This window comes from Cariama cristata, unplaced genomic scaffold (genome assembly GCF_000690535.1).
Source record: "Cariama cristata isolate BGI_N322 unplaced genomic scaffold, ASM69053v1 scaffold27246, whole genome shotgun sequence".
Classification (NCBI taxonomy): Eukaryota; Metazoa; Chordata; class Aves; order Cariamiformes; family Cariamidae; genus Cariama; species Cariama cristata.
In genome coordinates this window covers 302-14157 of record NW_009624215.1, presented here as the reverse complement: position 1 = coordinate 14157, position 13856 = coordinate 302, and the positions used below count along the sequence as shown (strand labels likewise).

Sequence of the window (13856 nt, the reverse complement as noted above, 5' to 3'; positions counted from 1 at the left end):
GAGGATCCTGGCACTTCACGGCCCGTGAGAAGGGCCGTGCTTAGTGCCTGATGTTACTGTCCCTTCCAAAAGACCCTCGCTAATCAGCCATAAATTCCTCGGCGGTGCAGCTTTCAGGATCAAGGAGTGAGCTTGATCCTATCCTATCTCCACAAACACGGATCTCTAGGCTTCACATTGGAATTTCTCCCTTTGCCAGTGGGTTTAATAACCCAATGCTCTACCAGGAGATGAAAGATGTTGAGCCGAGTGGCACGTTTCTATTTACAGTTCTGGGGCAATGCCCACATTTTCTCCTGTGCTCGCACTGACCCTCTGTTCTCCTTCTCTCTCCAGAGCAAGAAAAGAGAATTACCCCAATAATTGTGTATCCGACGCAAAAGACAACATCAGCTGCTCTTGGTAAGGCCCAACATTGGTTTTGGAAACATCTAATCAGTGAAAAATTAGAGCAGATCCTCTTATGGTGTAATCTGTTGGCATAAGCTGTTGTAGTTCGTTTGATCTCGATTATATTAGCTGGGGGTCGGTGCTGGAGTAGTCTTTGCTTCTTATTGTCTACAACTAGATGCTATCTTCCATGGAGGAGAGGCTGCAGAACTGCTGTAGATTTTAGCCACTAACAAAGCAATAAAAGCATGTTTGCACCATTAGATCAGCTGTCTGGAGTTCCCCCTTCGCTAAGAACTTTCCTTTTTCAGTATTTCCTCAAATTGGTCTAGGTTATCTGGTAGCTTTGAATGAGCCATCATTGCTTTTTACTGTTTGAACTAGACAGTTGTTGTTGATTACAAAGTACCTTGATAGGATCTCAATTTCTCTTCGAAGATTATATTATGACAACAAATTTCTGTTGCATTTCCTCTTCCCAGAAAGTGCCAGATATATTTTACACTAAGCTTTTTTAACTTGGGTACTATACACACAGCTGTGTCCTATGATGCCTTAGTTTTCCGTGCCACTTTTCTTTCTACCAGCGTAGAACTACCAAGTCATTTTTTTTGCCTGTCTAGCTTCATGGAGCGTTTTCTATCTCTTTTATCACCATCTGCACAGACACAATAATACAATTGGATGCATTATTGAGCCCTGTATTTTCTATATAATATAGATAATGCACCAGTCTGAAGGCTCTTTATCCTTAGCTCCGAGTTACAATAATGACAGTAAAATTTCTGAATTTTTGCATGATTGCTTTATCTCTGGAGGTGCCACCTTGAGCTGAATGCCCTTGCCCACAGCATCTCTTGAGTGAAGCTACACTGCTGGTTAATGCAGTTGCTCCGGAGCGGTAAATCACATTGTGCCCTTCAGGCTGCAGTACGTCAGAAGGAGCAAGGCCGCAGGAACATGGCTTTGCCTCCTGAGGAATGTCTCTAGTGCAAGAGTTGCTAACTGTTGCAATGGGAAAGTAATTTCGTTAGCAGCTGGAAGGACTGCCAAACTGAAGGGTCTTGCTGCCAAGGAGTAAGGGATCAAAAGCAATCTGGGGCTTAACTTCAGTTTTGAATGTAGTGGTGCTTGACGTGTGTATGAACTTGATCTCCCACTGGAGATGCTGCTTTTCACCAAGAGGAAGAGTAGTTCTCCATATGTATCAAAATGGGTTTTTAATCTTTCTTTTACCAACAGGCTCCAAGATGACTCTCCCGTGCAAAGTGTTTGTTGGACCGAGCAGCCACGTCCATACCGATGTGGAATGGCTAGCAAATGACACCGCCGTCGATGTGGTTTACATGCAAAGCAGAGTTACAGAGGGGGAACGACAGTAAGTCTGGCTGAAAGTGTTTCCTTGTGCTTGTTGCTTTAACCTGTGGTGTTACAGGGGCTCTCAGTGCAGCTGAATGCCAGGTAATGAAACGGGATACGGACAGATCTGAAGTGAAGGTGAGAGCTGAGAAAAAAACAGGCAAGCAAAAAACCCCAAACCCAACCCAGGCAGGGTGAAATCAATTCTTTATCTGTGGATTTTATTCATGATATACCGCAAATGAACCAACTTTGAGGCTTAAACTTGATGCACATTTTTGTGGGCAGCTGAGCTGATGCAAGAGCTGACTGCAGTGGAAAACAGTGGGACTCGATTCTTCCCGGTGCTTGCCTTATCTCTCTCCTTGCCTTTTCCAGCAAATGACAACACCCTCTCCCTGACATTCATGAGGTTCTCTGAAAACAGGAAGACAACAGAAAACTATCCAGTGGTTCTTATTTATTTTTTTAGTAGAATAGTTTTTCCCTTAGGCTTGTTCTTTTCCACATTAGTGAGTTCAACTGACTCACAGAGACTCCCAGTGAGTGCTGGAGCTGGCGCCAGGGAAGCACTGGGGGGGATGCTGTGGGAGGGAGAAGCAGGATGTCCTACATTCTCTTGCCTTGATCCATTGTCTCTCCCAGTCTTGCAGAGCTGCCTCATAGCTGCACACCTCAAGGCTTTTCCAGCTGCGTGCCCCAAGGCTTTTCCCACTAGGAAAGGAGGGAAAAGATCTGCTTTCTGTACCTGAGCCACGCTAACTTGCTATGTTCAGGCATGGTTCTAGTGCTTTGCAAACATGAGGTAAACCTACCGACCAAAATCTCTTCATTGAGGTCCAAGTCAGCATGTTTTAGCTCTCATTTGATGAAGCTGAGTGTCCACAGAGATCATCACCCTCCCCTGGTTCACAGGCGCTTTGCCTGTACTGGTGGACAGAGCCGGGAAGGTTCCTGGGCTCTGGGATGCCATTACCTCTGCTGTTAATGGTTAAACTGGTCACTCACCAGCTGGCCCCTTCCCAAAGAGCTCCTGGCTATTGATTAGGATTTAGCATGGGGCAGGGACCATTCCCAACAGGATCTGGGGATGATAGCATCCGTATTTTGAGGGACATGCTTCTTTAACAGTTATGGACATGAGTTGGTTTTGGCCATTTGTGGCCATCAGTGCCAGATAGAAACCTGGCCATGTTTAGTTTATTGCAGAGCTGCAGCCAGAGGTAACACGGTAACTCAGCTGTATGCCCAAGCCCTTACGTGTTTTCACATTCCCCACGGCATGACGGAGACCATTAATTCATAATGTTGTTTACATGGGTAAGTGACAATGCGTTAAACCTGAGGTCAGGACCCATAAAATGTGCTGTGGCTATAGTCTCTGCAGGCTTTAGAATAGAACAGCACATATACTTACTTACTTGGACTTTAAAAGTCATTTTTATTATTACTATCATCGTTATTACTATTATATACAATTGCACAAGGACAGGGACCACACCAGCTAGGGCTCACGCGCAGCCCATGGTGTGTGAGACACCCTAGTCCTGCTAGAAGCCCTCAGAATGGCAGCAAGGCAAAACAGGTCAAGTCCCACCAGGAAAACAAATTCCCTGCAGAAATCTCTTTGGAAAGCACCCACCGTCATGTTGCTGCCTTTCTTTGGTACGGTCCCAGGAGGAGAGCACAGGGAACTCCCTTGTTGCAGCCCATAGCAGACTCACAATCAGATCATTAAAGAGCAGCTGGACAACTGCTCCAGCAATGACTAAAAGATATCCAGCGACACTGTTTGACTGCAGTCAAGTAGAAAACCACTTTCAAATAGTTGGACTGATGAAATAATGAGGTTGAAATAAGATAGAAGCTTTCTAGATAGTTTCTTGTATTGAGCTCTTGGGTTTGGGTGCGTGATAGACAGGAATATTGGTTCAGTTTGCTGAGTGAGCATTTGCAGGGTTATGTTCTCCATATATCCTCTTCCAGCTGAGAGCAAGAGTTAATCTCAGAGATGAATAGGTGGTCAGAGAGAAGGAATTGGATCCTTCCACAATGCTGTGTAGAGAGCTCAAAGATCTACAGAATTCTACTTGCCTTTCTTCCCTCCGTTTTCTTTATTTTTGCAAGACAAAGCCAGATCATTTTTTCCTGGAAGATTCAACAAGTGGAGGATGGGTACTAACTGCTGAGACTCAAATAGTTGGCACAACTGGGATGGAAGATACAGGTGTCCTCTAACACTGAGGGGCTAGTTTAGAAATGAGCAAGTATCCAATGCATTTTCTTGCAATGTGCTGTTAGAATGAACACATCAAAGACAGAAAAGCCAGCTTATAAAAGGATTTAAGATTAAATTTTTCTTTTTCTTCCAGAGCAATTGTAGAAAATGGTGAAAACTTCATTGAAGTGCCACTGATTTTTGATTCTGTTGAAGAAGTGGATTTTTACACAGACTTTACGTGTCTGGCCCAGAACAGATACGGATACCAAGTACTGCCAACAAGGGTCAAGCAGGAAGGTAACTAGTTTGACTGCTTTTTTGGGATAATTGCTATAGTTATTCTAATGCTAAATTATTATCCAAGCGTTTTATACTGTCAGAGCTAGTACTGGGATGAATTACTGCCTGGGGAAAAACTGATTGCTTCTTTCACCTGTAGACTTTGAAATAGCCTTTCTGCGGATCATTCACTGACATTTTCTGCAGGGATAAGGATCTGTGGTATATCTGCTCATTAGACAGGGCTCCAGTTTCGATACACTTTGTGAAATGATGGCTTCAGTGAGACTACTGGCAAACTCCCATTGGGTTCATCAGGGCCAGATCTCCTCCAACTCCTCAGCAAGTAGTGAAAAAAAAAAGACAATAGCGGAATAAAGATCAGAGTGTTCCTTCTCCTCATGCAGAGACTGCCGCCAAAATAACAAGAAGTGTAAATTACGATGGGTGTTGTTATTTTGTCTCCTAGTGATGGGAAGAGAGGCCCTAAGCTCAGTGCAATTAATGTTGCAGTGTGATAGACCATTGGCCAAGAACCAGCTGTAAAAACAATGTGAAGCAATGCTCATTGTTTCTTTGCATGACAATGAATCACCAAAGCTTGCTCGCACTGTCTTAGAAAGGCACATGAACATTTACAGTCTTCATTATGAGTTCTACCTCATGACTCACTCCAGCATCCTATGAAGAGCGATTTGTATTCACTTTGCTAGGTGATGTGCTGCCCTTATCTTACACAAGTATTATCTTACACAAGTATTACTACAGAGGAGCCGATCCATGAACCAATATAGGCTGGAATAATCCAAAATGGTCTGGATGGACACTGGTCTTGGAAAGTAGCTGTATTGTGGGAAAAAGCTCGGTCTTGGCTTGATCATTAGTAATTTGTAGGCCCTCTGTTTGAAAAATGATTCACACAGCTTGAGGGTGGACTGGCTGTTACACACTCCCTCTCCACATGGTGCTTTTATTTCCTGCTTGAGTGTCTCTGCTTCCACCAAATTAAGACAGAAAGCACATAGCTGCCCTGAGTAGGGGTTGGGAAGAGTCACGTGTATGCAAAAGGAGTGAACTTTAAATTCTCACCCTCTATTGTTTTCCAGTTCTTCCATCCATCTCTTCATAAACCCTTTTCCCAGAGCACTCAATCAATAAGCCTCTTCCTTTCACAGGTGATCAACCCTGCTGGAAGGTTAACTTGCAGATATCCTTTTTATTGTGATTTCTCCTCTTCCTCCTTGAACTCAAATAACTATGGTCCTGAGAGTTTTTTTTTAAAATATGTCTTTACTTTTCCAGCTGTCGGCTTGTCCTGGTACATTGCAATGATTCCCATCGCATTGGCCTGTGTGATCGTTGGGGGGATATGCATGCACAAGTGCTGGAAGTGGAGAGCCGATAAAGGATACGCAATAGCAAAGGTTTAAAACCTGCTTTATTTTCCAGCCTCCAACAGAACAAAAAATCATCCTGGCTATCTTTCACGTGAGATACAGAGAGACATTTCAGATCAGACATACTGCTTTCCCAGCAGATAGATATATATCAGCTATTTTCCTCTTCTCCAAGACTTCTACGAGCTGATGAAGTTATAAATATAAGTTTGCATTTTTATGCTGCCTAGATGCAGGAAACCTGCTTCTATTATTTTGCAGCTAGGGTGCAATCTGTAGCATTTTGGAACACAGAATACAAGGAATATGCTCTGGATATGGGAATAGGGAAAGGGAGGTGCTCCTGCCCTTTGTAATTCCAATAGTCTTATTGTTTAAAAAAAAAAATAGAAAAGAAAACCCCTACAATCTAAAACCAGAAGCTAAGAAAGCTTGCTACAGAAGGACTATTCCGCACCAGAGTGAAAATGCAGTTTTCTTAGGCATCCAAACTCATTTTACATCAGTCTAAAAAGAGCCATCTTTTTCCCTTTTCCAGAGCCAAATACAGTTGTCATGGCAACTGAATATCTATGAACTTTTCCACAGAAAATTGAAATTTTTTTGCCATTTGGATTACTCTTTCCTTAACGGACTGTCTCAGAATATCTCTCCCCCAGAGATAACTATGTCAGCTTAACAGATAATTGCACACTGGAGAATTCAGTTCTGTTTTATCTACCAATATCTCATAACTAGAGATTCATAGGCAGCTGGAATATGTTGTTATCTTTGCCAAGTAAAGAATTTGGAGGGATGTTTTAGTGTTTTGAGAGTAATTTATGAAGTTTTATTCCTGGAAGTGATCTGACAGTTTACCAGTAATAATGTACAGTCTTCCCCTTCTATGCCTCTAACTCTTTCATGGCTGGCCAGATTCTCCTCTGTGAGATAAGTATAAAAGTCTGGCATAGATTCCCATCAACAATGAGTCTGCACCAGTCTAAAGCTGCCGCAGCTTCAGGAACCTTGTGTCCTTTAAATTGAAGTATGCAAATCGATTCCTCATGATGCAAAACGCTACCCGTCAGGTTTCTAATCTAACTGGATTCCAGTCTTGACATAAATCAGAAGGGAGCAATAAATAATCAATGACCATGTTGTACTTTGAGGGTCAGAATGAGTAGAATGACTCGGTTACTTCCTCTTCCAAGCGATAACACAATAGCTGGGAAATAGTTCCGTCATATGTAATGTGTATTATCTTCATCTGTATGGGAGGGGAGGACATCCAGTCTCAAGGTCTAGATTGTTACAGACCCATAACTGACACCTCTAATAGTCACCAAAGATAAAGCTTTTTGTTTGGGTAAATCAGCCCAGCGGTTTTTCAAACTCTGTAGAAAAAAACATAATCAGCAAAAATGTTGGCTCCAAAGAAACAAATTGTAAAGTAAGAATGTTAGAACTGCATGTGGTCCCACAAACTAGGGAAATGAATGACTCGCATCTGTCTGAGAGAGGCCATAATCTAATTCCTTTCCCCCATCACTTATAGCTGGTTCTGAGTTTAGCCCAATAAATATTTGGAAGGATTTTAAAGATTAGGATGCAGCTTGAATTAAGAAACTCTTCAATCTATTAGCGAGAACCTTCCCATTTTATGAGATTTAAGCCAAAGTCTCCCTTTAAATATTCTAAATATTTGCTGTGAAGATAGAGGCACAGAGATTATATTTCTGGTACAGTCTGTGTCAATGAAAACCAAACAAGACCGCAGGACTTACTGTTTCCAGGTGTGGGATGTTAAAGATGATGATACAGAATACATGTATTTTGTGGGCAGATGGGAAAAGGTGGTTGCAAGTGTGGAAAGCAGTCAATCCACTTGAATATCGGTTCTGTGAAGGAAGAAAACTATAGACACACTGAGCATTGGTGGAAGGAACCTGAAAACTGGTTTAGGTACATCAGGAATGCTCATTTTTATCAAGCAATTGCCAGTCTGTCATAAGAGAACAAATTAGGTTTGCCAGTAAGTTTAATCTTTCAAAATGTGATTTGTTCTTCCTATCCATCTCTATCCTCCAAGAGCCGTGTGATAACACATCTGGCTGTAGGCGCAGGGCTGGATTACACCAAGTAGTGGAGAAGAAGTAGAGCATTTCATATATGGAGTATCCATGATATAAGAAAGTTAAATACCTCAGATCCTCCTCCAAACTAGAGAAGGAGAAAGAAATGTGAATGTGAGATAAAAATTAGACATACAGAGAACTGATGTTACATACTCAGTGGTGTCTTGAATACAAGGGGAATGTAAAGAAACAAAGGTTTATCTTTTATGAAGTGATATTTGCTTCTCTGACTACTGGTATAGTAACATTCTGAAGGCTTTCATCATAGGTATACTTGTTCAAGTGAACTACACAGTGTAAATGTTTTACGGGTAGACCGAACAAGTGACCTACATAATGTAAATAGTTTACATTGATTTCTATTTTTATAAACAAGGGTAACATGGTCTATATTGGTTTTGAAAATGTTACATGAAAAATGAAAAAAAAATAAAATCCAAACTGAAGTGCTGGTGTGTGAGTTGAGTGGGAAGGAAGCTGTGAGGTGGCTCTTTGGGGGTGGCAGATCTTTCCCAAAGAGATGTGATTTTTTCCAGTACTCTGCTGCAGAGGGACTCATCCCTGGGGGGTTGCGGTGACCCCCGCTCTGCGGGGCTGCGGGATGAGCTCCATCCTTCAGCCACTTCTGCTCTCACCCTGGGGCTCTGCCTTGTCACACCCAAGAGAGACCAAACCCTGATGGACCAAGCTCCTTTCTGGCCACCACATTCATGGCTGTCCTCGGTCCGCAGTCCCTCAAGCGTTTGAGTTCACTCGGGGCTGGTGGTATTGGGTGGTCTCTCTCTGGCTACCGGCTGTTGAAGTATTGTGTCCCCCCACTGACTTCTGCGGGGGGACCTTCTGGAACTGTAGGTTAACACAGACTGTCACTGTGGGGATGTGAATTTGGTATGTGCTCCCCAGGAAGGGAGATCTGTCTTACTCAGCTTCCCAACCCTCCAAATTTTGTCTCCTTTTTTCAGTTAAAATTAGAGAACTCTGGTTGTCACTGTCCTTTGGGTAGGTCCATCCTGGGAAGTCCAGAATCATTAGCTTCAGTGCGCTTAGAGGACAAAATGTCCTAAATCTGAAGGCAAATTGAGACTGAGGACTTGTACCAGTTTATAATGGGACCTGGAAAGAAATACAGTATCTGGGAATGCCACTTCACATCAAGAATTCAGGGCTCTGCACCACAATGTTTCTCTTCAGAAAAGATGATAACGTAAGGAGGACAAGGCCACCTTGTTCCTAGGACTGTGTGGGTTTATAGCATTTGCCAGAGAGCTCATCTACCTGCAACAGCTTCAAAGAAACATCTACAGAGGAAGACACCGGTGTCCCACCATTTTGGCATGAGTTAGCATCTAGGACAGCGGCTGCTCCTGTGGAAACAGTTCTTTTCAGGAAACGTGAGTTCAGTTAACAGTTATTTTCTTGTTTTACTCAGCATATGTGATCTTGATGTCAGCTATTCATCTAAAAAGACCGCATAACTAATGTTTGACCGGAGTAGCACCTAAAACAAAGTAAACATGTCATTTGGAGAGCACCAAATAACTAGATCTGCTAGTTCCCAAGCAAAACTCTCACATAAATTCAGGAGCAAGAGGAACTAAGAATTAGATCTGCACACAGAGGGAGCCTTGGCAGATCAAGATAAGGAGGTTAATTTTTTTTTATTCTAGTAGCTGGGGAGGGGAGGTGTGCATGCAGAAGGCCAAGAAACATGTGAAATATGATTGCCAGGAATAATGCTTTAAGTATGAGAAGAGCTGATGAAAGTGTTTGATGATTATTCTGACTCAAGTCTGCAGAGCAAGAGGTTCAGGAGAGAGAAACCAAGTAAGGAATAGGTTTTATGTTTTGGAGATGAGAACTCCCCGTCCACTCATAACCTTGGAGCTGCTAAAGATAGCCTAGGGTGGGGTACCTCTCATCCAGCCTTCATGCAGCCAAAAGGAATACAGCTGGTCCAAGCTAGCCGTTGGTGTTTCCTCTCCTTTCAGTGGAGAAAGGGTTATCTCCAGTGCCTAAAATAAATGGGATGAATTGCCCTCTAGAGCTGCCTGTCTTTTTCCACCGGTTTAAGGCAAAGTGAGATGAATCCACCCTGGATTACAGGAATGATTGGATGTGGAGCACTGGATTTCAGGTTATTGGAGAGGTTATAAGAAGAAAACGACTTAAGCCCAGAGACAACCTTTCACATAGTTGAGGCTGCTGGGCTTTCTTGGGAAATGACTTTAATGCTGGCAGCTCCCCATGCAGAGCAAGGACACAGGCTCCCGCTAAATGAAAACAGTGTAAGAGGTTGGGAGGCAGGCACAAAGGTATGTATTGTGGAATCCAGCGTAAGAGGCAGGCTGAAAATACCTAGTCGATGCCTTGGAAAAACATTTGTGGCTCATGGACCATGTGGGCATGAAATACCACAGCTATTACAGGAAGAAAAGAAAGAGCTGCTCTGTGCGTGTGGCTGAAGCACCCTGGGACCAGGAGGACGTCTGTGGAGTGACGGCGGGCAAGCTGGGGGCTCTGGGGCTATGCCCGGGGCAGCGGGGGCTGCCAGCCCTTCCACAGCGCTCCGCCAGCTCGGCTCCACCGCTGCCAGCCCCCGCCTGCTCCTGTGCCGGCACTGCTGGGCAACAGCAGCAGACCGGAAAAAATATTGTTATGTACAAATGAAATGTCATAAAACTAGCCTGCTGCCGGTGGACAAACACAGGCTGTTGATAAGAAAACCACTAAAAATATATATAACTCCTTAGTCTGCTTTAGTGTGTTCACTGCACTGGAAATTATAGTCTATATTGGTCTGTACATTAGCTAGTACACACGATGTGAAGAGCTTAATAAAACTGATGAAATACAGCACCAGTCAGTTTTCAGGAAGGACATGTTGTTGTCTTCCTAAAGTTCCTCAAGGGAGAGCCAGGCACCTAATAATAACGGAGCAACTTTTAAAAAGTCACATAGGTCCAAGCTGACTTGTTAGAACTTGGGAAATTCATCCATTACTGAATCTTTAACTACAAAGTGTAGTTTGGCTCTTACGGTTATGTGTTCCTCCCAGCAATTTTAGGTTTTTGCACCAGTCTAAATTGTCTCAGAACCAGATGACAACTTCAGGTGAAGTCAGCAAACTCCTTTGTAATGTGTTGAAAACGTCAGTCTCTCAGTCCTGACAAGAAGTGAACATCCTCTCTTTCTCACTGTTTGTACTGGTTTGTCATCTGTTGAGTAGTGCCACAGGAACTTCACTTTTATGTACTTAAATTTCATAGAAATGCAAGTCTTGATTCCTTTGCGGACAGGAGGCATTACCAGTGTTTCTGTCTCACAGGGCTTGAACGGTACTATTCGTAAAGACTTAGAGATCCTGTTTTGCCTTGGTTATAGAGGATTCATCCATCTGCTAAGCTATGGGTTAAATGAATCATTCTGTTTACTTGCTTTGGCTCCCAAATATGCTTCGTCATAAGTGTTAGCGAGGCCAGACTGTGACTGGAAATACTTGATACTGTTTGTTTATTTTCAAAAAAAAAAGACTCTCAAGTAACTTGTGGTTTTCAAGTTGGGGACACAGCTGAACTAAGTGATTAAAGGGTATCGTTACACGTACCCTCAATATGTTGTTACCACCCTTTTCCTTTTGACTGGGACTTACCATGGCTGGCCTTCAGCTGATCTGAGAACTCTCCAGAGGGAAAGCCGCGGTGGTTTCTCAGCTCTCATCATTGTAACCCAGCTAGCCTGTGGATGCTGGAGACCAGGGCCTCCTTCTTGTAAGCAGAGAAGAGCTATCAGCTCAGGGGAGAACATATGCCTTGCCTTTGGTCGCAGCTGATGGGTAGTTCACCTGCTGAATCTAAGCCAGTAAAATGCAGGAGGAAGCACAGTAGAGAAAGATCAGAGGTCCACGTCTCCACCAAAGAGTGGCAGAGCTGTATGACTGATCGCTTCGTGCTAGGAATGAATGTATAACCTTTTTTTTTTTTTTTTCCCTTTATTACCACACCGATGTGGTGCCATTTAGGAAATATGGACTCCATGAGAGAATGTAAGGATGAGTGGATGAGGGTAGCTTCCCATGGGGAGAGCTGTGAAGTGCTGCAAGGATACTTGGGGAATGGAGAATTTGTGAGAACAGGCAATAAGAGCTTATCTTCACCTAGAAAGGCAAAGACGGGCCATGGTAAGTGCCTGTAAGCACATCCAGTAGGAGAGGAAAAAAGCAAAGGCACGTAATGATTTCCAGTAATGACGGAGACTAGGATGAAAAACACATACCCAAAATTAAATTGGCCGCTAATCACTCCAGCAGTGAGGTCCTGAAAGAGCTTCTCAGCAGGAGTAATGGCTAGGAAAAGAAATGACTCTTAGCCTGGGGCTGGGTACAGCTAGGAAAGGGATTTGGGGTGTGTGACAGCAGGGGGTCTTCCTGCCAGGCTGCATCACCTCCTCCGGCTTTGTGCTCCTTATTTCCATTGAAAAAGGGCTGGACAGCTGAAGATAAAAAAATGCCATCTAAGAGTTTAATTATTGTGGCATTGTTATTTCCTCAGTTAAATCTCCAGTGCCCATATTTACAGCCCTTTCAAGCTTTTAAGAGCTGGGAGATCAAAAGAATTAAACACTGAACACAATTGCTGGATGTCTTTGTAGACATGTCCAAAGTCCTAATCTGCTTTAAACTCTGCCGGGAGATGCCAGTTGCCCCTGGAAAATAGCCCTTAATGAGATTTGGCTTTCCTACTGGAGTGAGTGATTCAGTCTCTAAACAAAACTGTGTTGTAAGAGATGAGTTAGCTCTTCATATGACCAAGTGCCTGCATTATGCGGAGAAGAGGAGGAGGTCCTTATATGCTACTTTGTCCTTTTTCACTCAGTCTCATGAATGTTGCTTTCTGCTTGTTTATTTTACTATTTGATGGCTGCTCCTGTGGCATTCACTCTTGGCCGTGCACCGGGAACCACAATGGAGCAACGTTGTCCCAGCGAGGGTCCCAGGAGCTTCCCAGCAAAGGCCATCAGCATCTCTCAGACTGCAAGCAAGCAGCAGGAGCGAAGTCTTTGTTGGGAACGTCAAGTCCCTAGAGACAAAGAGCAAAGAGCGCAGTAATGATAAGTGGTGGTGCTTGATGATAACCAGCTGCTGAAACACAACTGCTAGAGGCTTGACAGAAATAAAGTATAGCTTATGGGATCACATCTCAGGATTAGTGCCTGTGCCTGGATGTTGGGGTTTTTTAATTAAAAAAATTATAAAAGCAGAATGTTGATTTACCGAAATGCAATCTCCTCACCCCTCTTTCAATCAGTAACTCAAGTTTTTAATCAACTGTCTACCCAGTAAGGGACATACTGGTTGTGCAGAGGCAGTCTGAGACTTCGTATACATCAGTCACTGACTTTGTAGTTTAGATTTAGTGCTTGTAATAGTTAACATTGGCATTCATTCTATTTCTTTTTGATTAAGAAAACTAATTAAATCCTACTTTTACAATGATTTTCAAAAGCGGATCACGGGACTTTAGTCTTATCCTTAAAAACAAATTATTATGATGCAATGCTTTGAGGAGGTCTGAGCATGCCACAGCTTGTTTGCACAGGCAAAACATAATTTACAGAGATTGTCCTTGGTCCTAGGTCTCTCCAGGCAGTTGGTCCAGTTTCAGCACTTCTTTTTTTTTTCCATCTTCCTTTCATTTATTATGCTTGTAGTATATATTTCAGCAAAGTGGATGCAAGGGGCCCAACCGTACAACAAGCCTGCCCAGGGTGGTGGGATGGCTTCATTTCCTTCAGCTCTGTACCTTTGCCAGGGTTGCAAATCCACGCAGCTTTCTGTGGGGGTCATGAAGCCTCACCTGCAGCTGGTACGACTCTTACATGATGAGATATGTGCAGGACTCTGGCAGATGAGCTCAGCCGGGGTAGGAATCCTCTCTGGGTGGATGCTATCCCCATTTAACCCACCTTCCACTGAAGAGGAACCATTTGGAAAACTCAGCAGAAGCAGGCGGGACTCTTCCCTTCCCTCCTGCTTGGGAGCTGTTTCATATGGAGATGGGGAGGGAGAGGAAAAAGAGCAATAGTCCTTCTGCCTTC

At 43.4% G+C, this 13856-nt stretch overlaps 1 protein-coding gene across 1 annotated transcript; it reads left to right on the top strand.

Moving 5' to 3' along the window:
- Window positions 1-320: 320 nt before the first annotated feature.
- Window positions 321-5679, top strand: LOC104163940 (interleukin-1 receptor type 2-like; the record flags this gene model as incomplete). The annotated part of the gene is made up of 4 exons (XM_009703097.1): window positions 321-402; window positions 1633-1768; window positions 4122-4267; window positions 5552-5679. Coding segments are annotated over 4 exons (492 nt in total), but the record flags the coding sequence as incomplete, so codon positions are not given.
- Window positions 5680-13856: the final 8177 nt, after the last annotated feature.